We start from the raw sequence: 21863 nt of genomic DNA, 5'->3' as shown, positions 1-21863 counted from the left end.
GGTAGGAAAGAAAGAATAAATTCTGATTTAAGTTTATAGTTCTAGTTTAACATTGGATGGTCAAGGACCCCTGGGGTAGGTTTTGGGGCTCCAGCAGAGCAGTGGCCAGTGTTTCCTTGAACGTTGGCATCTGCTTTTCATTTTGGCCAACATTTTAGTGGAAATGATCCTTGGGGCTCTGTTCATCTGCTTTGATGAACCTGGGGTAGTTTCAGTTCAGATTTTGCTGTTTTGGGTATATAGGAATTGATCACTTTGGGACAGTGGGAATTGTCATAGCGGTGTCAATAAGACTGATGTAGTGCTGCAGTCAGCCAGAAGGAGGGGTTTTCTTTCTTTCTTTCTTTCTTTCTTTTTATTTAGGTAATATCGGTTAGTACAATAGTAGTATATAAATTTCAAGTGTACGACATTATAACTTGATATCGGTATACTTTATTGTATGTTTACTACAAAAAGTCTGCTTTCCAACTGGTACTATGTGTTTGACCTAGGGATTGTTCCTTGATGGTAGAATTTTTGTACTTTTACCTCACCTTTGAATTTGACAATGTGAGGAGGGTTGATTTTCATTCTTTGAAGGAGCATTAACTCCTTTTTGCTTCAGCAGGCCTGTAGAGAGAATACTTCTTCCATTTTAGTAGTAGGCATTCTTTGTATGTTCTAGCTCTTCAGTGAAGATCTGTCATGAATGAATGGATGATTAAATTAATGGATGAATGGACAAAGTCTGGAGTATCCATCAGATTACATTAGTGGCCTGATCACTGTAATGTCATACAACTACTTTGGTTAGATCTGTTGTGGTGTAGTAGGTTGGGATTTTCTTGATATCAAATAAGAATAAGTACTTTTAAACCCCGAAGCATTTTATGATTGTCAGCTGATTTTGTTATAATTGGTGAGTACATTTGATAACTGTCAAAGACATCTTTTACTAGAAGCTTTGATGCTGTACAAGTCAAAGATTTTTGTCAAGGAAACTTCAGCTCTGTTACTTTACTTCTATGTTTGGCACTATTTGGTGTTATTTTGACTATTTTGTAAGAGTCTCCTGCTCTGAGTTCTTCATTGGGTATGGTAGGCATACCATATCTTATTTGAAAATTAAAAATGCTGATAGTTTTTTGCATACATCCCTTAGTGCTGTTTCTTATATATAAGAACATAGTTTTGATCTTCTTCTTTTTCTTAAATAAGTCCCTTTAACATTTCATGTAATAATGGTTTGGTGATAATGAACTCCTTTAGGTTTACCTTGTCTGGGAAGCACTTTATCTGCCTTTCCATTCTAAATGATAGCATTGCTAGGTAGAGTAATCTAGGTTGTAGCATTCACAACTATCAACAACTGAATCTAAAAAAGAGACAAAGTAAACAAACAACTATAGCAGGAACAGAATCATAGGTATGGAGATCATTTGCAGGGTTATCAGCTGGAAGAGGGGAGGGGAGAATCAGGGGAAGGATGCAGGGATTAAGAAGCATAATTGGTAGGTACAAAATAAGACAGGAGGATGCCAAAAATAGTAGAGGCAATGGAGAAGCCAAAGAACTTATATGCATGACTCATGGACATGAACTAAGGGGGAGTTGCTTGAGGAAGGAGGGTACCAGGTGGAGGGGTGCAAAAGGGCAAGAAATTGGGACAACTGTACTAGCGTAATCAATAAAATATATATTTTTTAAAAAGAACATAATAAGCCTATAAATACTTCTTGAATGACTGGATAAATTGATTTGAGTTAAAGAAATGTCAACTAAATTGATTTTGAGCATTTATTATGTGTCCTCATAGAACTTGTTGTCTAATTAGGCTGCAGACACATGAATAGATCATTACAGTTCAATCTATTATGTGCTGTAGTGGAAAAACACTCAGGGAATCATAGCAGCAAGTCCATCTGTTGGTGACAGGAAAAACTTCTCAGAGATAGTGGTTTTTGAATTGAGCCTGGAAGGAAGAGTGTAGGGGGTTGCTAAGTAGACACTAGGGAGGTACATTTCAGACACAGAGAATGAATGTCAAGTGTAGGGATTACTAAAACAAAAGATTGAATACTGAGCTCTTTAAAACAAAAAAATTAAAGTAGTTTTATAGCATTATCTGAATTTTAGGCAGAAACTACACAAGCATGAGAAAGATAATTTCAGTCCCTCTATTGTTATTGTAATAATATAAATATTTACTCTATCTATCTGGTTCTCAAATGGACCTTTCTATGCTTTCTTGGCCATATAGCATATATTAACGATATATTCCAGACCTGAGCATGTCTTTTGAAGCCAGGGGAAAGAAAGAAAGTTTTCACAGCTATTAATAGCTTCTGTTTATTGAATGCCTACTATATACTAGAAATTTTACACATTCTCTCTTCTTCCCATTACAAAAGCTTGGTGAGAAAGGCATTATTTATCCTTATTCCCAGATGAGGAAACTGAGGTAGAGTTAGTGAGAGAGTTGCCACATAATTAAGTAAGTGGCAGAAATGGGTTAAGAGCTCAGGGTTGTCTTTCCACTGAAAAAAACCTTAGCAAACCCCTGGAGTTTGGCTCCTGAGATTTTACAGGGAAATAACCTTGCAAAAAACAGAGTTGAAAGTAGTAGAAGATAAGATCCAACTTATAGAATGGGCGAAAAGTTGAACCTTTGAGGGTCTGGTGCAGTTTGGCCTGGAGGGAGATCAGGAGCCCCTGCAGAACTTTCACGGCAGAGGGCTCTCCTTCACAAGGGAGCAGTGCGCCAGGCCCTGGTCAAAGAAAGATAATGTTTGGACGAGGTAAAGAGTACTTGGCATGTAGGAAACTTAGAGTAGTGTAGATATAAAATTGCAAAGTCATGGGCAAAACATCTCTGTGGGGTCAAAATAAAGAGGTGAAATTTAGTGCTGCAAAAAAGAAAGTTGTCATGGCACTGATTTGCCTCTTATCCTTGTAACATATCGAGTTCTCATATATTGAGGTTGATAAGTGCATTTGTGTGGTGGGTGAAGGGCGGTGCTCTCTGATGAGTACACAGGCCTAGCTAGGTAAGGTGTGAGAGGACAGGTAAAAGAAATAATCTTCCCTCCAAGTTAATAATGGATCTGCTCAGTGATGCCATTCTGCAGCCTAGGATAAGATTCCTGCCTGTTTATGTGCTTTATCAACATCTATGAGATCACTGGACAAGAAATTTCAGAAGGTAAAAGTGAATGCTCTCTATTGAAAGCCCCCAGTTTTCCATTCTCCCTGTAGCAGAGGATGAAGCCCCCATGGAGTCTTTTGAGGCCTGCTTAGAGTTGACTGCCAGCTGGAATTCTTCTAGAGCGTTCACTCTTTTTTTGTTCAACCTTGGTGGCTTTTCCCTCTTGGTGGTTGCAGATTTGACACTTATAAGAATGATTTGCTGTAATTTACTACCTACAGTTCTATAAAATTATAAGCCTATTAAGTGGTTCCCCTTCATTCAATCTATGGAACAATAAGCATTCCTTCGTTTAGCCTCTCTGAAAGATCTCTTTAGCCTGTTTGAATGAAAGAAATTGACTTTCTCTGAAGAGGGAGGTTGGTGAGTCACTCCCTGCAGAGGCCCTGCTTCCAGCTTTTTTTCACCCTAACGTTTGCACCAGTGAAATGCTTAGCTTGTCATTTGGATGCAATCTTTCTGCATCGCTCAGCTTTGATACTTTCTGAGCAGCAGTACTGACTATCTCCCTGTAGATAAAAGTTTTACTCTTTTTTTTTTTTCTCTTTTAAGGAAGATGTCTCATCAGGTAGGGGGAGGACACTGGCTAACAGAGTTCACTACTTTTGTCCCCTTTTTAATACTGTTGTCACTTGAACCTTTTCCACTCTTGGCTTATCCCCCAGTTTTTGCCCCATCCTTCAGAGAGATAAGTCTATTATGTAATATTCGCAGCCTAGCTATGAACTTAGGTCTATGAGCACTGAACACAAAAACAGTTTACCAACTTAATACTTATGGTTCTGCATCTCAAGAGTTCAGTACACCTAGGTAAAAAGATAGTCAGCCCTACAGGAGGGTATAGTAAGTTATGCTAGTTACCAATATTTGCTGGAAGCTGGAAGAAACACTATGTATCTGCACGAATCAAAGAGCAAGAGGCTTTTTTTTATTGATACTTATTATCTGTGATAGGTGATATAAAAGATGTCCCCCCCTTTCTCACTGGCCACTCTGGCTTTTCTTCTCAAGCTCAGGTTTCCAGAATTTGTTAAGGAAAAAGGCAGGTCAGGGTTGATAGCAGGCCCTCACATGGGCAGTCAGGAGAGCATTGTTAAAAAAAAAAAAAACTTCCTCTCTGGAGTCCTCCTAAAGAACACATTAGGAAATGTGCTGTTAAATATTAATTAAAATCCATAGAAGACAAATATTTCTGTTTTGAAAATAAAACCATTCATTTGTTTTCTGTAACACAAAAGGTTATTTGTAAAGAATAACAAGATATAAATGTCTCTGATGAATTTGGTTTGGGTCAGGACCTCTGTTCCTGAATAGGTCGAATCATTGTCTTTGGACAGGAAGGATTGAGTTTCCCCGGTAGGTGACACGTAGTTGAACTTGAGTCTTTCCTTAGGGTACTCCCCAACTCCGTTTTATTCCTCCTCCAAGTGTTTCTAGCATTATCGGTTTGGTTTCTAATCTTATTTTGCTGTGCAAGCTCCAAAAATGTCAGGTTTTTCTGACTGTTCCTCTGCCTTTCGATTACCCTTTTAAGCAATGCTGATTGCAGGAAATTGCTGTGGTACAAGGCGGGTGTCACAACACAGTGATTAAAACTCCTGTGTATCATTCACTGCCTGATTGAAGTAATCATCCAGAGGGGAGGAACAGATGAAAAACCTCCCAAATGTGTGTGTGTGGGGTGGGGTTGGGGGTGGGGGCTGTTTCTCATCATTTGGGTTTAAGGATTTTGAGTTAAGGAATCAAAGCTAATGTGGACTTCCGGCCAAGATGGAGATGTAGACAGACACGCTGTGTCTCCCTCCACAACTAAGAAGGAATACAACTACCTCAAAACTAGAGACAACCAGAAGTTCCAGAAAATCAAACTGCATGGAAGTCTAGCAAACAAAGATATAAAGAAGAAATACTCATCCAGACAGGTAGGAGAGGTGGATCCTGGGGCAGAGAGGACGTGGTGTGGTGGTGGCAGCAGTGGTGGCAGCGGCAGGCCAGTGGAAAGCGCAGTCACACGTTTTAAAAAGTCAGGAGGCCCCTGGCTTCTGTGGCTCGGTGGATTGAGCGTCAGCCTGTGAGCCAAGTGTCGCTGGTTCTATTCCCAGTCAGGACACATGACTAGGTTGCATGTCAGATTCCCAGTTGAGGGCCCGAGTGAGAGGCCACTACACAGTAATGTTTCTCTCCCTCTCTTTCTCCTTTCCTCTCTACAAACAAACAAACAAACAAACAAATTAATTAATTTAAAGAAAAAGTCAGGAGGGACACCTGGGGAGCGTTCCCAGCTCCTCACTGAACCTCGCAGCTCATGGTCCCAGCACCAGGGAAAAATCAAGCCTCATTGCTGCCAACTGTGCAAACTAGTGGGCATTGGGACGGAGGCAGAAACTGCTGGTCTCAGCAGAGTCCGCTTGTTTAAAGGGCCCCCACGGTCCTAGAACGTCCTCAGACCCACCCACTCTGGGAACAACGGCCAGGGCAGCAGCTAGAAGGGCGCCAGTCCGGTGCGGAAGTGGGAGAGGTGCCTGGAAAAGGGACGAGTGTTGGGAAGGTGGCATTGTTCCCTCTTGGACTCCTCCTCGACAACATGGTGAAACAGGTCGCCCTGCACTGATGAATCCCTAAGGCTCCGCCCCTTACAACTAACAGGATCGACAGCTCAACCTGGGATGCAGAGGCAAGCAAACACAGGAGCCTGTCAGAGTGAGGAGACAGAGAAGTATGGCCCAAAAGGGGGAACGGATCAAGGTTCCAGTGGGAGAACTAAGTGACAAGGAGATAGCCAACCTAACAAATGAGACAGACAACCTAACAGACACAGAATTCAAAACATTGGTGATAAAGATGCTCACAGGCTTGAGAGATATGCTTGAGTATGGCAGACGCATAAGGGAAGAAGTGAAGGTTATGCTAAGTGAAACGAAGGAAAATCCACACAAAACCAATGGTGAAGGGAAGGAAACCGAGGTTCAAATCAATGATTTGGAACATAAGGAAGAAAAAAGCACTCAATCAGTGCAGAATGAGGAAGCAAGAATTGAAAAAAATGAGGAAAACTTCCCAAATTTTGTGAAGGAGATGGACATACAGGCCCGGGAAGCATGGAGCGTCCCAGTCAAGCTGAACCCAGAGAGGACCACATCAGAATGCATCATGATTGAGATGCCAAAGGTGAAAGATAAAGAGAGTCCTGGGGGCAACAAGAGAGAGGCGGAGAGTTGCCTACAGGGGGTGCCTATAGGACTATCATCTGATTTCTCAGAGGACACTTTGCAGGCAGAAAGGGACTGGCAAGCAGTATTTAATGTGATGAAAGGCAACCTGCAACCAGGATTACTCTATCCAGCAAAGCTATCATTTGGAATGGAAGGGCAGATGAAGTGCTTCCCAGACAAGGTGAAGGTAAAGGAGTTCATCATCACCAAGCCATTATTATATGAAATGTCAAAAGGACTTACTTAAGAAAAAGAAGATCAAAACTGTGTGTCAGGGCAGCCTGTTGTGGAGCAAGCGCGAGAACCAAACAGTCGGAGACAACCAAATTAGAATTTAAAGAGCCTTTATTAGCTGGCCAGCGACTGCCCACCTGTCCATAAGCCGGACTTAGGTGGACAGCCCTGACCTTAGGGATTGGGGGTTGTATAAAGCATTTCAGGTGCATTCTTGTTCCTGCAGGTGGGAACTTGGACAGAAATACAGCTTGTATAGACAAAAATTTTCCACTATTCCCCAGGTTATAGCTCAAAGGAATGGGTCACTGCTCAAAGGAATAACAGTTAGGTTAAGTTCCTTGTTCTGCTTGGTTGGAGCATGCAACTGCGGGGGTCTGGTTCCCGGAACCCAAGTTCAGCTGATTATCTACTGGCTGGACATCTAAGAAATACCCTTTAACACAGCCCTGATCTGAGAAATCGCCCAGAGACTGCTGTGGGAACAGATAACTGGTTTATTGAGGGACCAAAGGAAGGGGGCAGGGGGTTAAGGGAAGAGGCAATTCCTGGACTGACTCAATGGCCTGTAGGAGCAAGGGAAACGGTGGCAGAGGTGGGGAGGGCAGCTCCAGGTCCTCCTTGTGGGCCCATAGGAGCAAGGTGATTCCTGGTCCTCGTTCGTCGTTCATCGGTCCTCGGTCCTCCTCGTGGGCAGTGGGAATTGCCACCGACACTTCTGCAAACACCTTTTTTTATGCACTTTCGGTAAGGGGGAGTTTGCTTATTGACATATTCAGTAGGTCATTTACATCTCATTGCTTTCCCCCTCCCACACCAGCTTAGTTAACATATTGGGCTAGGTCCATTAGTATTTCCTCTGGGAAAGTGTCAGTCCATCAACATATCTTTTGGGAACTGCTAAGTCCAGGGCCAGGTTGATTAGCATATACCAAAGTCCAGGTGTGCATGATCTGACACTGGGAACACTAAAATGACAGCAAACCCACAAGTATCAACAACTGAATCTAAAAAAGAAAAAATCCAACTAAGCAAAGCAGAATAGGAACAGAATCATAGGTATGGGGATCATTTGGAGGGTTATCAGCTGGGAGGAGGGAGGGAAGAAATGGGGATATGGTGTAGGGATTAAGAAGCATGATTGGTTGGTACAAAATAGACAGGGGGATGTTAAGAATAATATAGGAAAGGGTGAAGCCAAAGAACTTATATGCACGACCCATGGACATGAACTAAGGTGGGTGGGATTGCTGGAGGGAAGTGGGGTACTGGGCGGAGGGGAGCAAAGGGGAAAAAAATTGGAACTACTGTAACAACATAATAAAATTACTTAAAAATTAAAAAAGCTAATGTGAGTAAGGCTTGTGTTTTTAGTCATTTTGTTTCATTCTGAATCTTCAAAACTTCTGAGCAGGGTCTGGGTCTCTGAACATGGTTTTCCTAAGGAAAGCAGGTTTTACTGTTTACCCAGCACAAGGTTCCCTGTATACATAACTATAAAATATTAGTTGAGCTTATCAAGGGGAAGGGTACTAGAATGGAAATGGGATGAACAGGTGAGAAGAAAACAGGAAAGGCCTGAATAGCTCAATTCTGCAAGGGTGCCCCCCACCTCCCCTTCAGATGCCAGTGGAATGTCCAGGTGGTTGTTGCCGTGCTATAGGTAGGAAGTTCCAACAAACCCCTCTCCGGGTTCAGTTAATTTGCTAGAGCAGCTCACAGAACTCAGAGAAACATGTATTTAGGTTGACCACTGTATTCGAAAGGATCCAAGTGAAGAGCCAAGTCGAAGAGATACTTGGGGCAAGGCACGTGGGAGAAGCTGGAGCCCGTGCCCTCCGTTCTCTTTTTACACCTCTGTGTTCACCAGCCTGGAAGCCCGGCCTGCCGGGTTTTTATGGAGGCTTCACTGCACAGGCTTGGTTGATTAAAGCATTGGCCATTGGTGATTGAATTTTACTGCCAGCCTCTCTCCCGTCCCTTTAGGTCAGAGTTCAGGGGGTAGGACTGCATATCTAAAGTCTCCTAGCTAACCTAACAAAAGACCCTTCATCACTCTCATCACTTAAGAAATTCCAAGGGCTTTAGGAGTTGTGTACGGGAGTGGGGGTGAAGACCAAACACATATTTCTTATTTTAAATCACAATAACACCACTAACCTATTTAAATCATTTGGTTGTTCTAAAAAAGTATTTGTCCCATTTGGGCATGGCTATTTAAACTAGATACAGTAGTCAGTATAGAAAATATAGCTTAATATTTGCAACTTGATTTCTGTCTAAAAAATGACCAGTCCCATTCTCTTCCCGTCTTCTGTCTTCTGCTCTTGTGCTTTCTGTGTGTGGCTGAGCATGGAAAGAGTGGGCTTGCAGACTCTTTTTAACTTGGGGCATTGGATCATCAACATTACTCAAACAAAGAACATTAAGAGTCAAACACCATAATGCGTATCGAAGGCACTCACTAATGATTTCTTATCTCTTTGTTTCCCTCAGGTACAGAACCCTGGCATTTCTATTTAATTAATGGATTTCTGAATTTTAATATAGTCTTTGCTCTGGCTCTCCTGGTCTTGCCACTGACTTCCCTTATGGAATGCCTGCTGCAAAGATTTAATGGTGAGTGGCATAAGGGATGATAGGTTTTCTGGGAGGAAAGAGCAAGTAACAATGTATACCAAGAAGTGAAAAAGATTCTGCTTATTTATGCTCCATTTTCCTCCTATGGAAATAGTTGGCTTATTGAATTTTCAATCTGTATGTGTAGATTATTTAGATCCCTGTAAAGATTTGGTTGCTAATTGCAAGTTAAAGTGGCACAGAGGAGCTTTATAGCCCTTGAAGTGAGAAAGTCAATATAATTTACAGAACCATTCAGGGAGGCAAAAACACATAAAATCTCAGAATATAAGTCTATTTGATTGAGTCTTCTGCTTTTTAAAGAAATGTGTGTTAACATGGTAGATTGCTTAAGATAATCAATGCTAGAGCAAACATTCTTTGGGAAATTACTTCCACCCAAAATCTGAAAACTAAGCCAAACTGAATCCTGAAGTGTGGGGAGCTTTGGACTTCCTAAGAAGCATAATGCTCCTCTTTGTTTTGTTTTGCTTCCATGTTTGCCATATTGTGAAAATTTTACACTGTCATTGTTTTGCTTGCTCTGCTTCTGTATTGCACAGCCAGTATTTTCTCAAGTTGTCAGGACTTTGAATATCTAGTGCCCATAGTTTCTTTCATGGAAGACAGATTTGAACAGAAATTTATATGACACTTGGAAAGAGATTTTATTTCAGATTTTTCAGTCTGATTTGGATGCCATGTGACTGATCCCTCCATTCCACCCCTTATTCTGCTTTTCTACTATTTATGGTATTTGACAAGTTCACTGTATTATAATAATAGACTATGAAAGCAGCCCTCAGAGTCACTTTTGTTTTGTGTGAGTGTAACAGAACCCCTGGGCTGCTCTGATTGAAACAGAACCCATGGGCTGTTTAGTTAGAGGCCTGATTACCCGCCGCCAGAATTATAACTCTCAATACCAGAGTTTGGTGGAAAGAAAAAGAATTGTTTATTTGCACATAGTCCTGCCTCCCCCTCCCAGACCTGGCCAGTCTTAGGAAAGTCAGAAACACTGTTTCCCTACTTCCTAGGCACAGTTCAGCTTTACCAGTAGCTGCCAATCACTCAAATCTGATTGGCGAGGTCCTTTCTGTGCTGTGGTGCCCTCCAGCTCTCAATGCAGAACCACCTTGATTCTCAGCCTCCTTGTAAACTGCCTTCTTCCTGTAAACCACATGGATCTCCTCTCCTTCTCAAAACCGCATGGCGAGAGCTTCTTCCTTAAGCAGCCTGGAGACCCCTTTTCCTTCAAGCCACATGGAGGGAGCACATGAGAGCCAGGGCCAGAGAGCGAGCGAGCGAGCCCCAGAGAGCCCCAGCTAAAATGTCCGCAGCTGCTTATATCTCCCTGACTGCATCCCCTGATGCAGTGGGTGTTGCAAACAGTTCTGACCATTCACAGAACCTTACGTAGGCTCTGTAGGCTTCTTCCGTACCATCCCACAGTCCAAGATCCCTTCCATCTTCCTGAGCCTTGGAAGTAAAGCGGATCTTTGTGCAACAATGTTTCCAGCCACTAGCCCCAGGCATGCAAGGGCATCCTGAAAGCTGCTTCCTTTTCCCTATCTCCTAGCCGCAAACTCTGGGGTTTGTTTTTGGACTCCCCTGTTTCTATAACATGAGGACTGTTTTAACACAACTGTTGCTGGGGAAAACGAGCTCTTTTGCAGTGTCAAGAGAAAAGAATTTCAAACGGCACATGCAATGAGAATTTTAAATGTTATGGCAAGATTTTATTGAGGTTAAGGGAATTAACACATCCTCAGGGACATTAGATGGCAGGCAGGCTCTCACAGCAACTGCCATGAGGCTCTTGTTAATCCTCTGTATATTTTCTTTGTTCTTGGTAAAGAACAGGGCACCATTCGAACCATCCATCCCAACTTCCTGATTCTTCCTGGGCTTGAGTTGGGCCCTCCTCCCAACCAATCCCTTTCCTGGACCTACTGCGGTTCCATGCTCTATTCAATCCAGTTACCTTTCCAGTATTTCCCAGGCTAGGCTCTGCCCCACTGTGTCATTACCCTGGCTCTCACTGCACCTGTCCAAAAGTAGAGACACTCCCCCTGGGCTATCTTGACTTCTGCTCCAGTCAAAAGTTCTGTTATGTCATCTGGCTTCTACTGTACTTGTATAGGAATTTTCTCTCATCCCCTTTCCGGAAATCTGGTACCCAGCCAGTAGCACCCTCATGGAGATTTTCCCATCTGCTCTGGATTAATTCTCCTCGGTGGCAGTCCCCTGGAGTGTGTGAACGAGTCTGTTTATGCTGTAGCATCCTAGTAAACTCAGTGGAATGCTGTCCTAATACCTGCTTCAGCTTTCCAGTTTATTAAATTAAGCTTAATACTTATTCAGCTCCCTAGTTTATTAAGCTTAATATTTTATTCCTTGTGCTTCCTTCCTTATATTAATAATTAGCTAATGACACTGACATTTTCCCCATGAAGACCTTTGACCTTGTAATCATATAAGGGTAAATGGATGAAGGTCTCATCTTCATGGCTGCTTTTTGCTGTCAAGGATCACAGCACTGCCTATTCCCAAGCCCAGAAGGTCTTATCTGCTAAAGGAAGAAAGGAACAAAAAGGGAAAAAGAGTCTTTTTGCCACAAAGAGGGATTTTATGAAGTCTAGGTCAGTCAGTTGTGCCTGGGAGGCAGCATACATGATGTCTAGAGGATGGCGATATTGGATAAGCTGGCTTCCTTGTTGTGTTCTAGAGGTGACAAATTTGACAAGGTTAAAAGACATAGTTCAAAAATGAGGAGAATTATAGCAAGTAAAGGTCTGCTGAGAGTTAAGAACTAGGTAATAGAGAAAGGGACTAGTTGATTATGTCCCAGATTAGGTTGGAGGAGTGGCTTCTCTGGACCAAGGTGTGTCCTACCTGTCTGAAGCCCTCTTGTTTGCAGTACTTAACTCAAATTCTGCTTGGGAACATTCTAAGATTTCCCCCACCAAGAACTTTGGACCTTTTCTGTCTGAATCATTAGGGCAGAAAAGGAAAGCAGTTTCAAGTGAAACCAATAGACTGCCCCATGCTTCATTGACTCAACCATCTAGTCTTGACAACATGTCAGTCCAGCCAAACCGTTGATTCTTACTGCAGGAGAGGGTGATGCACATGGGCTTCTAATGAGAGGCCTATACTGTGTGAACAAGCAACTAGGTAAATAAGGTCATAGGTATATGCCCTATGAAAACAGAAGGAAGAACACAAAGGTTAATGAACCCAGCAAATCATAAATCAGTTTCTGAATTTGCAAGACTGTCAGTTGAGAAGATTTCCATGTACCAGGCTTTGCTGGTATAAAAGCAAGCAGAGACTACTGGAAAAGGGGAAATCCCCAAGCCAGGTTCTGGGCAGCGGACTGAATGCCCTCTTGGCCATGGAGAGAGCAGGCTTGTGCTGCTGAGCCACAGGAAGCAGGGAGTGTGCACAGTCTGAGATGGCAGGAAAAGGCAAAAGAGGAATGGAGCTGTGTGCTCCCGTTGCTCACGCTCAGCTGGGCTTGGCAGTGGCTGTGGGGGGGCTCCCCGTCCTGCGCAGAAGATGGGGATGTAGCAACTGGGCACACTTGGGGTTTCACGTGCCAGAAAAATCCAAGGCAGCAGTGGGTGTGCAGTTGCTCCCTGCATTCTGTGTTCCACTGTCATCCATATGCTCATTGCCTTCGGGGACCCACAGCACCAGGGCCATTTTGCATGCAGGACAGGGCATTCCTGAGCTGCAGTCTGAGCTGGTCGGGCTGGAACAGAAATATGATAAACCAAAGAAATACAGGCAGTAGCAGAGGGGTGGGGAGAGACAAGTAAAGTGAAGATTGAGTTTTCTTTTTTCTTTCTTTCTTTTTTAAATCCTCACCCGAGGGTATGTGTATTGATTTGAGAGAGAGAGAGGAAGAGGGTGAGAGAAAGAAACATCGATGTGAGACAGAAACATTGATGGCTCCCTCCTGTACACACCCCATGTGGGGATTGAATCTGCAACCTAGGTACGTGCCCTGATTGGGGGTCAAACCCACAACCTTTTTGGTGCATGGGGCAATGCTCCAGCCAAATGAGCCACCCAGCCAGGGCAAAGATAGAGCAGTTTTCTTACCATAAGCCACAGCTCCTCCCACTCCTGCTGGCTCACCAAATGTTGGTGGAAGTGGCGTCCTTGTGGTGTTGTGAGAAAAAGCATTTTCAGGGCCCCACAGGGAGGATGAGGTCTGCTGGTTAAGATTTATTTGGGTGCTTGATGCAAAATCAAGAGAGTGCCCCTCCTGAGTTCTCAATGTCCCATCTCTATCTGTCCCCCCATGGGAAAAGTCCAACCATGTCTTCAGCAAGGCCAAAACAAAGGCCAGTGCCCAGAGTTTCTGTGTGAGCACAGTCCCCATCTGGCTAGCTTAGCTTGTGTTCTCAGCTGTGTTGCTATGTCCAGGCCCTTACCTGGAGCCTGCGTTTGGAGGTCACATGGCCATCAGCCATGCAACTGCTAAGGCCACATGGCTATGTAGAGAGAACATGTGAACGAGTGGAATGAGTAGGAATAACTGAGAGAGAGGGAAGGAAGTTTTATTGTTCCCCTGGGGTTATAAACAAGCGCTTTTTAAAAATAACCAATCAACTTCCCAAGCTTTTGCTGCTTTTGATGGGTCCACCCCCTAGTTAGACAGACAGGCTTCTATGCTGAAGCACTTCCCCCTGCACTCCCCAGCAGTCCTGTACTAGAGGGCAAGCAGTGTTCCTGGGAGTTTTCCTCTGTGCTCTGAGGATTAAGTCTCCTCAGCAGCAGGCCCCTGGAGTGTGTGTGTGCATCTGTTTATGCCATAGCTTCTTAGTAAACTCAGCGGGATGCTCTTCTAATATCTGCTTCAGCCTCCCAGTTTATTAAGCTTAATATTTGTTTCAGCTCCGTAGTTCATTAAGCTTAATATAGCTCCCTAGTTCATTAAGCTTAATATTTGATTCCCCATGCTTCCTTTCTAATATTAATAATCAGCTAACTACACTAATATAACCATAATGCCATTATTCTAACAAAATTAATTCATTCCATAATACCATCTAATATCAAGTTGTTATTCAGATTTTCTTGTCTGAAAAATAGCTTTTTATGGTTAGTTTGTTTAAAGCATGATCTAAACAAAGGTCATATACTGAATTTCATATTATGTTCCTTAAGCTTTTTAAGAGGCTCCCCACTCTCACCTTTCTTCTCCTGAAGATTTTTGAGGAAACTAAGTCATTCATCTTGCAGTGCCCCACATTTGTATTCAGTTGTTGGTTCCACTGAGGTGATAATTTATTCCTCCATTCCTTATATTTTTCAAGGATCACTTTTTCTTTTTTTGAAAAGAAACTTCTCTGAGTATAAAAATAATTTATGCTTGTGGAAGATTTGGAAATATTTGTAATGTAAGTTTAAAAACAGTATATTAAGCTGTTTTCTGCAGTATGAATCCAATTTTAGTTTAAAAATGTATAATGTCCATCTAGTAAGAAAATGAGTGCTTTCTGTTTTTTATTTGTACTTTTAATGCTTTTTATAATAGGAACAATACTTTTTAAAAAGAAAAAACATAGAAAAATATAAAGAAGTAAGGAATTAATTACCCAGTTATCCCATCATGTAGTACAGCTGTGGTTTTGATTTTGTATATTATATGGAGGACATTTCAAAATTTTAGGCCATATTTAAAAAATATTTTTGTTAGCCTTTGACATACAGAAGAGAAAAAGATTGTTTACTTGTGAAAGATACATTTATTTTCCTTCAATTAAGAAAATTCCAACCTAAAACACAAGGCCTGTCCAGAAGGTATCCAGCTGTGTAATATGAAAAATAGAGGCATTTATTGAAGAAGATACAAGATACATTGTACATAAGACAATGACACCTCAGTCCTCTTCAAAGTAGGTGCCTTGAGACCTCACACAGTTCTCCCAGTTGTCATCAGCTGCCCCATCATATTTTCCTGAATCTCATCAATGGTCCAAAATCTCTTCCCTTTCAAAGGTGATTTTAGTTTCGGGAAAAGCCAGAAGTCTCAGGGCACCAAATCTGGGCTGTAGGGGGGCTGAGTCACCTGGGTGATTTGGTGTTTTGCCAAAAAACTCTTCACCAGACATAATACATGAGCAGGCATGTTGTTGTGATAAAGCTGCCAATTACCAATTGCCCATAGCTGTGGCCTTCTGAGTCATCTGAATAGTTTCCGTGGAGGAATGTTAAAGCTTAACAGAAAGTTTGATGCAGATTCATTGCTGTACTTGCTCAGTCATTTTGAATGCAACGGCCACACAGTATACATGCTCACTCAATGACGTCTAGTGCTCCCACTGACTAGTACAGTGAAGTTGTCATTGTTCACAAATGCACATTCCAGTCCACTCTCCTTGGCTACCAGGTTACATCGATGTCACATAATACATTCTCATTATATTAACAATGGCTGGACTTTTTCTGGACTCGTACTTCCTGGGAAAGGACAATTTCTAAATTATAACCTGAAATCTCATGATAGTGTGAAAAGTTTAAGAGATAAGCTTGTTATTGCAATTTTTATACCTGTGGAGTTTCTTTAAAAATACAAAGAATTGCTCTGACCAGTCAGCTCAGTTGGTTGGGTATCATCTCACAAAGCTAAAGGCCATCAGTTCAATTCTTGGTCAGGGTACATGCCTGGGTTGTGGTTTCAGTCCCCGGTTGGGGTGCATACGAGAGGCAACCCATCACATCGATGTTTCTTTTCCTCTCTTTCTCCCTCCCTTTCCCTCTCTCTAAAAATAAATTAATAAAATCTTTTTAAAAAAATACAGATAACTTAGGTCCTGGCTGGCTAGTCCAGTTGGTTAGAGCATTGTCCCAATATGTCATGGTTGTGGATTTGATCTCTGGTCAAGGCACATACAAGAAGCAACCAATGAATATATAAATAAATGGAACAACAAATAGGTATTTCTTTTTCTCACTCTCTCTCTGAAAATAAATAAATAAATAAACTTTAACAAAAAAAAATACAGATAATTTATGCATGCTATATTAGACATCACTAAGGTGGATTTTTTAATTTAAAACAGTTTTTAAAAGTTTTATTTTTACAGTGGATCTTGATGACAGTCATTTCTTCTGAACTTGTTCATTGTAGACATAATGGATAACAGGGGGCGTTCTCTATCTACCATTTGCCAGTGATTCTGTACACTGCTCATTATCACTAATATTAGCACAGCAGGGGATGCCTTCCTGTGGGTTGCAGGCTTATTACTTAGTGTGCATGTACCTAACCACAGGAACTTTACAGCAGGTGCTTGGTCTTAGTGTTCATTAAATTCCTGTAGCTCTTTCACATGCTTTAAGTACATTTTAGTTTCAATTTTGGGATTCAGAGTGAATGGGTATTTGCAGAAGAGAGAAGAAAATTTGATCAGTAAACTTTGTTTAAGAGTTTTGTTGTTGTTTTTTGCTTTAACACAAACTCTTGGTCATTTGTTGCTTAACAAAAACCAGTGATGGGTTTGAGAATCCAGCTCTTTTTTGTTTTACTTTGATCTGTAGCTATTTGAACAGACTGATTGGTGTATAAGAAAAAAGATTAATGTATTGAACAGATCACAGGAATTAAAACCCAAGAAATGAGTTTATGTTATGCTTTTGATTAATCTCAGGAACCTTTAGTCTTAGTAGTGGGACTCAGTTAAGGGAGAAGACTTTTTTTCATTCAATGCAGGAATTAAGTTCACCTGACTTTCATTTGTTCTAGGCAAATCTTTCTAGTGTTGTGCTTCCATTTAGATGTTGAATCTCTTGGGAGAGCTTAGGAGACTATATACCTCTTTGTACTTGACTCCTTTATTGCATCTAAGAAAGTGTGAATACAAGAATTGAAACATTTTATGGGGTGCATATTTTCACCGTTGAGATCAAGAGAACACTGAAACTCGATATGTTGTTTTGTTTTAATATGGTGAAAGGTGGATATTTTTCTGTGTCTTACAGTTCAGAACTTAGGCCACCCATATTGGCTTACCTTGGCTCCAATGTATATTTGGTTTATAATTTTCTTCATCCAGCCTCACAAAGAAGAGAGGTTTCTTTTCCCTGTATATCCACTTATATGTCTCTGTGGCGCTGTGGCCCTTTCTGCACTTCAGGTAAGTTTCAGGGAAACATATATCAGCTTCTTTCTGTTCCACGTTTTAAATTGTTCCTAAAGCTTAAAGGCAAATTACAGAATGCTTCCACCTAAGATATTTTGTCTATTCATTAAACTTAATGACAGATCATATTATTAAAGCTTTCTGTAGTGATTATTTAGCTGTTGATTATAATCTTTTTTGCTAATTACATATGTGCAGTGTTAATTTGTGTGTTATTTGTCTCTGTTGCCAACCAGAATCCAAGTATTTTTAAGTCATTGTAGGGGCTTACCACAGAACGGTTGCGCGCCAGCAGAGCTAATGGAATGTCTGCTCTTCAATGATGGAATTAGAAAAAACCTTGCTCAGCTGTTGGGAATAACATCAGGCAGTTAGCAATATGGGACACTTAAATCTTGGCTTAAAATTTGTTAGACTTCATTTTTAATATTTCTGTATTTATGGCTTCAGAAGTCTCCATAGTCTTTTTTTTTTTTTTTTTTACCTCTGCTACCATCTGCAGGTGGCAGGAAAGAATAATTAGGGTAATAGGTTTTCTTCTTAACAGACTTATGGAGGTATAATTAACAAACCATACAATTTACCCGTTTAAAGTGTACAGTTCAATGGTTTTTATTGGGTTAGCCAAAAAGTCTACTCATTGTTTCTGTAAAATAAAAGACACGTTTTTTAATTTTCACCAATAACATTATTGTTTTGGATATTTTGAGTAGGTCAGCTACCTCCTGCCATTGGCTTCTAGTGCGTAGAGGCCAAGGGTGCTGCTAAACATCTTCCAATGCATAAGACAGCCCCACAGCAAAGAATTATTTGGCCAAAATGTCAATAGTACCAAAACTTTGCAGACCACTTTTGACACATTTGATTAGTCACAGCACCTTTCCCATATACTTTTTGCATTTCAGTTGTGTTTTTATCTTTCTTGAAAAAATAAAGCAAATACACTAAAAATATTGGGTATCTTCTTCCATCTTGAATATTAAAATGGCTGCACAACAATTCACCAATTTTGATAACTTTTTATTTAAGTGCATGCTGATATGACATCTGTCACAACACAATCTAACAAAATTGTTTTAAATGAAATTAAAGACAACTAAACACTACTAGAGCCATTGTACAGAAAAAACTAAAGGAACTTTCTGGCCAGCCTAATAGTATACCCACAGATATGGGTAACCATCACCACATTCAATTTTAGAACATTTTCAGCTCTTCAGAAATCCTGTACTCTATAGCTATTGTCACCCACCCTTTCCCCTATCTCCCCAGCCATAGCTACCACTAATCTACGTTGTGTCTCTGTAGATTTGCCTATTTTGGACATTTCATATAAATGGAATAAAAATATTTGGTCTTTTTGTGACTATCTTCTTTCACTTTGCATAATGTTGTTGAGGCTCATTCATGTCAGAATGACACTTTTAAATAATTTTAGTTATAAAAGCAATTCAACTTCATTGCAGGTAATTTTTCTTTTATAACTTTCTAAATTAGTCCTACTACTCTAACAAAACACCTTCCAAAATTTTTGCCTATCACATATCAAAGTATATTTTGGTTGCAATCTAAGTTTACATATAACTTTATATCCCTTTTAATTTAATTATATATATCATAACATGCTCTGTGTTGCCATATTTATAACTGTCATTTTAATAGAATAATGTTCTGGATCGGCTATAATATATGGCATTATGTAATCTGTAATATATAACATTGAATTGATTATAATTATTAGTTATAATTTATGTTGGAGTTTAGGTTGCTCACATATTTCAATATTATAAATAATACTAGGATAAATATCTTTGTTGAGGTATGCGGATTGTTTACTTAGGACAGATTTCCCAAAACATGGAAGGAGTCTAAACATATTTATGGTGCTTGTTTTATATTGCAAATTGTTTTCCAAAAGTAGTTCTAGTCTAGGAGGGGAAGAAAGAAAGAACGACATCTATTGGGATGGTACTCAAAGACTGTAGAATTCATGTATGGAAAGGTCTGTCCAGAAAGTATCCAGCCATGCACTATGAAAAATAGAGACATTTACTGAAGAAGATACAAGATACAAGACACATTGTACATAGGACAATGATGACTCAGTCCCCTTCAAAGTAGGTACCTTGGGACCTCACACAGTTCTCCCAGACACCATCAGCTGCCCCATCATATTTTCCTGAATCTCATTGATGGTCTGAAATCTCTTCCCTTGCAAAGGCAATTTTAGTTTTGGGAAACGCCAGCAGTTGGAGGGGACCAAATCTGAGCTGTGGTGGGGCCGAGTCACCTGGGCAATTTGATGTTTCGCAAAGAAACTCTGCACAAGACATGATACACGAGCAGGCACTTTGTCATGATGAAGCTGCCAATCACTAGTTGCCCATAGCTGTGGCCTTCTGAATCATCTGAATGTTCAAGCTCCATGCAAAATTTGATGCAGATTTGTTGCTCTCCTTGCTCAGTCATTTTGAATGTGACGACCACACAGTACACATTCTTACTCAGTGGTGTCTACCACCCCCGCTGACTAGTACAGTGAGATTGTCATTGTTCACACATGCACATTCCAGTCCACTCTCCTTGGCTGCCAAGTTACATCAGTGTTGCGCAAACTGTTCTTGTTATTTTAACAATGGGTACACTTTCTGTGGATAGACTTTGTATGTATAAATATACCTGTAATAATATTCATTTAGTTTATAATAGTTTAGCAGATAATTAACAGCCTTTTCCTAATGTTTTATGAGAGAAATTCCTTTTCTTGTTTGGTTATGAGATATTTTGTTGATACAAGAAACTTTGATGAAAACTTGTCAGCAAAGAGAGAAAAGATTAATACTCTATATCAAAATAGATTGATGCTTTATATAATAAAAAAAAAAACTACCAAGAAGCATTTTGTTTAATATTTAAAAAAATAAATTACCAACATTTTAAGCACTTAGAGAAATATCCAAATAATTTTCCTATGAAACTATGGGATTTCATTCTTGGGAAGCCCTCTGGCCAGGCTGAAGTGAAGCTTGTCTTAATGGAGTTTGCTTTAATCTTAGAATTTGCAGGGGGGTACCTCACAGTTTGCAAATGCTCCGATCTTTGATAGAACCTCTTGTGCTGCTTTTTCTCTTTTTTGTTTTACTATGAAGTCTTCTGAATGTGTATATTCTGCGAGGTATATCTTTTTTTATCAATGCAGTCTTCTTTCCTTCTAGAAATGTTACCACTTCATGTTTCAGCGATACCGCCTAGAGCATTATACTGTGACTTCAAATTGGCTGGCATTAGGAATACTGGTCCTGTTTGGACTCTTATCCTTTTCTCGCTCTGTGGCACTATTCAGAGGTAAGTGTACTGAGAATGTCTTAACCTATACTCATGAGGCACTTCACTTGGATTTTGCTAAATATGTGGTTATTTAATACAATTCAATACAATTCAGCTTAAACTGTAATTTTTTTCCTCTATTCTTGACCTTTTTTTCCTTTTAAAGGGTAAATTAAGGAAGTTTTAAACTTAGGGTACAGATTTGGGGCTCAAATCCTGTGATTATATATTATATAATTATTATAATATATAATATATTATATATAAATATTATATATTATTTTTTATAATCTTTAATTTCACATAGATTACAGTGGGACATTAACATGCATTATAATTACTGTCAGAATGTCATGTTACTTACTCATCTTTGACTTTCACAAACCTTTCTCCCTTCCAGGGTATCATGGGCCCCTTGATTTATATCCAGAATTTTACCGAATTGCTACAGACCCAACCATTCACACTGTTCCAGAAGGACGACCTGTTAATGTCTGTGTAGGAAAAGAGTGGTATCGATTTCCTAGCAGCTTCCTTCTGCCCGATAAGTAAGTTGTCCTTTAATCCCAGAGTTTTAATTCAAGGAGTAAAATAGCAATTTTATGGAAGTATCATCTTAATTTTTCTTTTGTTTTGGATTTTTCACAAAAAGTTTTTAATTACCATCTCAGAGAGCTGTGGTGTCTGCACTGTGCACCCAGTGCCTAGGTTCAGTAGACTGAATGCTACATTTGGTATGACCCAGCACTGTCCTTACCTTAGAAGTCGGGGAAGTTCTAAAACCACTTTGGCCCTTGGACTCCTGCTAGTGGTTCTCCCTGGGGATTCATATTTAAATTTCTATAATGATCTGATATTAATTCACTTCTAAAAGTGACATAGCAAGAAGGATGTTTTTATTAAATTTTTTTTTTTAATTTATTGATTTTAGAGAGAAAGGGAAAGGGAGAGAGAGAGAGAGAAAATGATTGTTGTTTCACTCACTTGTGCATTCATTGGTTGCTTCTTGACTGGAGATTGAACTCGCAACGTTGGCATATGGGGATGACACTAGCCAACTGAGCTACTCAGTTAGGGCAAGAGGAGTATTTTTAGAGAAGAAATGTTTGTCATCCAACAACAGTG

General features: G+C 40.4%; 1 protein-coding gene across 2 annotated transcripts in view; it reads left to right on the top strand.

The window, feature by feature from the left end:
• The window catches only part of ALG9 (ALG9 alpha-1,2-mannosyltransferase), a 119450-nt gene that overhangs the window by 45681 nt on the left and 51906 nt on the right, over window positions 1-21863 (top strand). For both annotated transcript variants that reach the window (XM_090265913.1, XM_090265915.1), the window contains exons 9-12: window positions 9130-9252; window positions 17251-17405; window positions 20627-20756; window positions 21139-21286. In XM_090265913.1, coding sequence (XP_090122039.1) covers window positions 9130-9252; window positions 17251-17405; window positions 20627-20756; window positions 21139-21286 — 556 coding nt within the window. The remainder of the gene's footprint in view (window positions 1-9129; window positions 9253-17250; window positions 17406-20626; window positions 20757-21138; window positions 21287-21863) is intronic.

Source organism: Furipterus horrens, unplaced genomic scaffold (assembly GCF_987537825.1).
Source record: "Furipterus horrens unplaced genomic scaffold, mFurHor1.1.pri manual_scaffold_2, whole genome shotgun sequence".
In the NCBI taxonomy this organism is placed as follows: domain Eukaryota; kingdom Metazoa; phylum Chordata; class Mammalia; order Chiroptera; family Furipteridae; genus Furipterus; species Furipterus horrens.
Note: the sequence above shows the minus strand (reverse complement) of the source record. Positions and strands in the feature narration are given on the sequence as shown.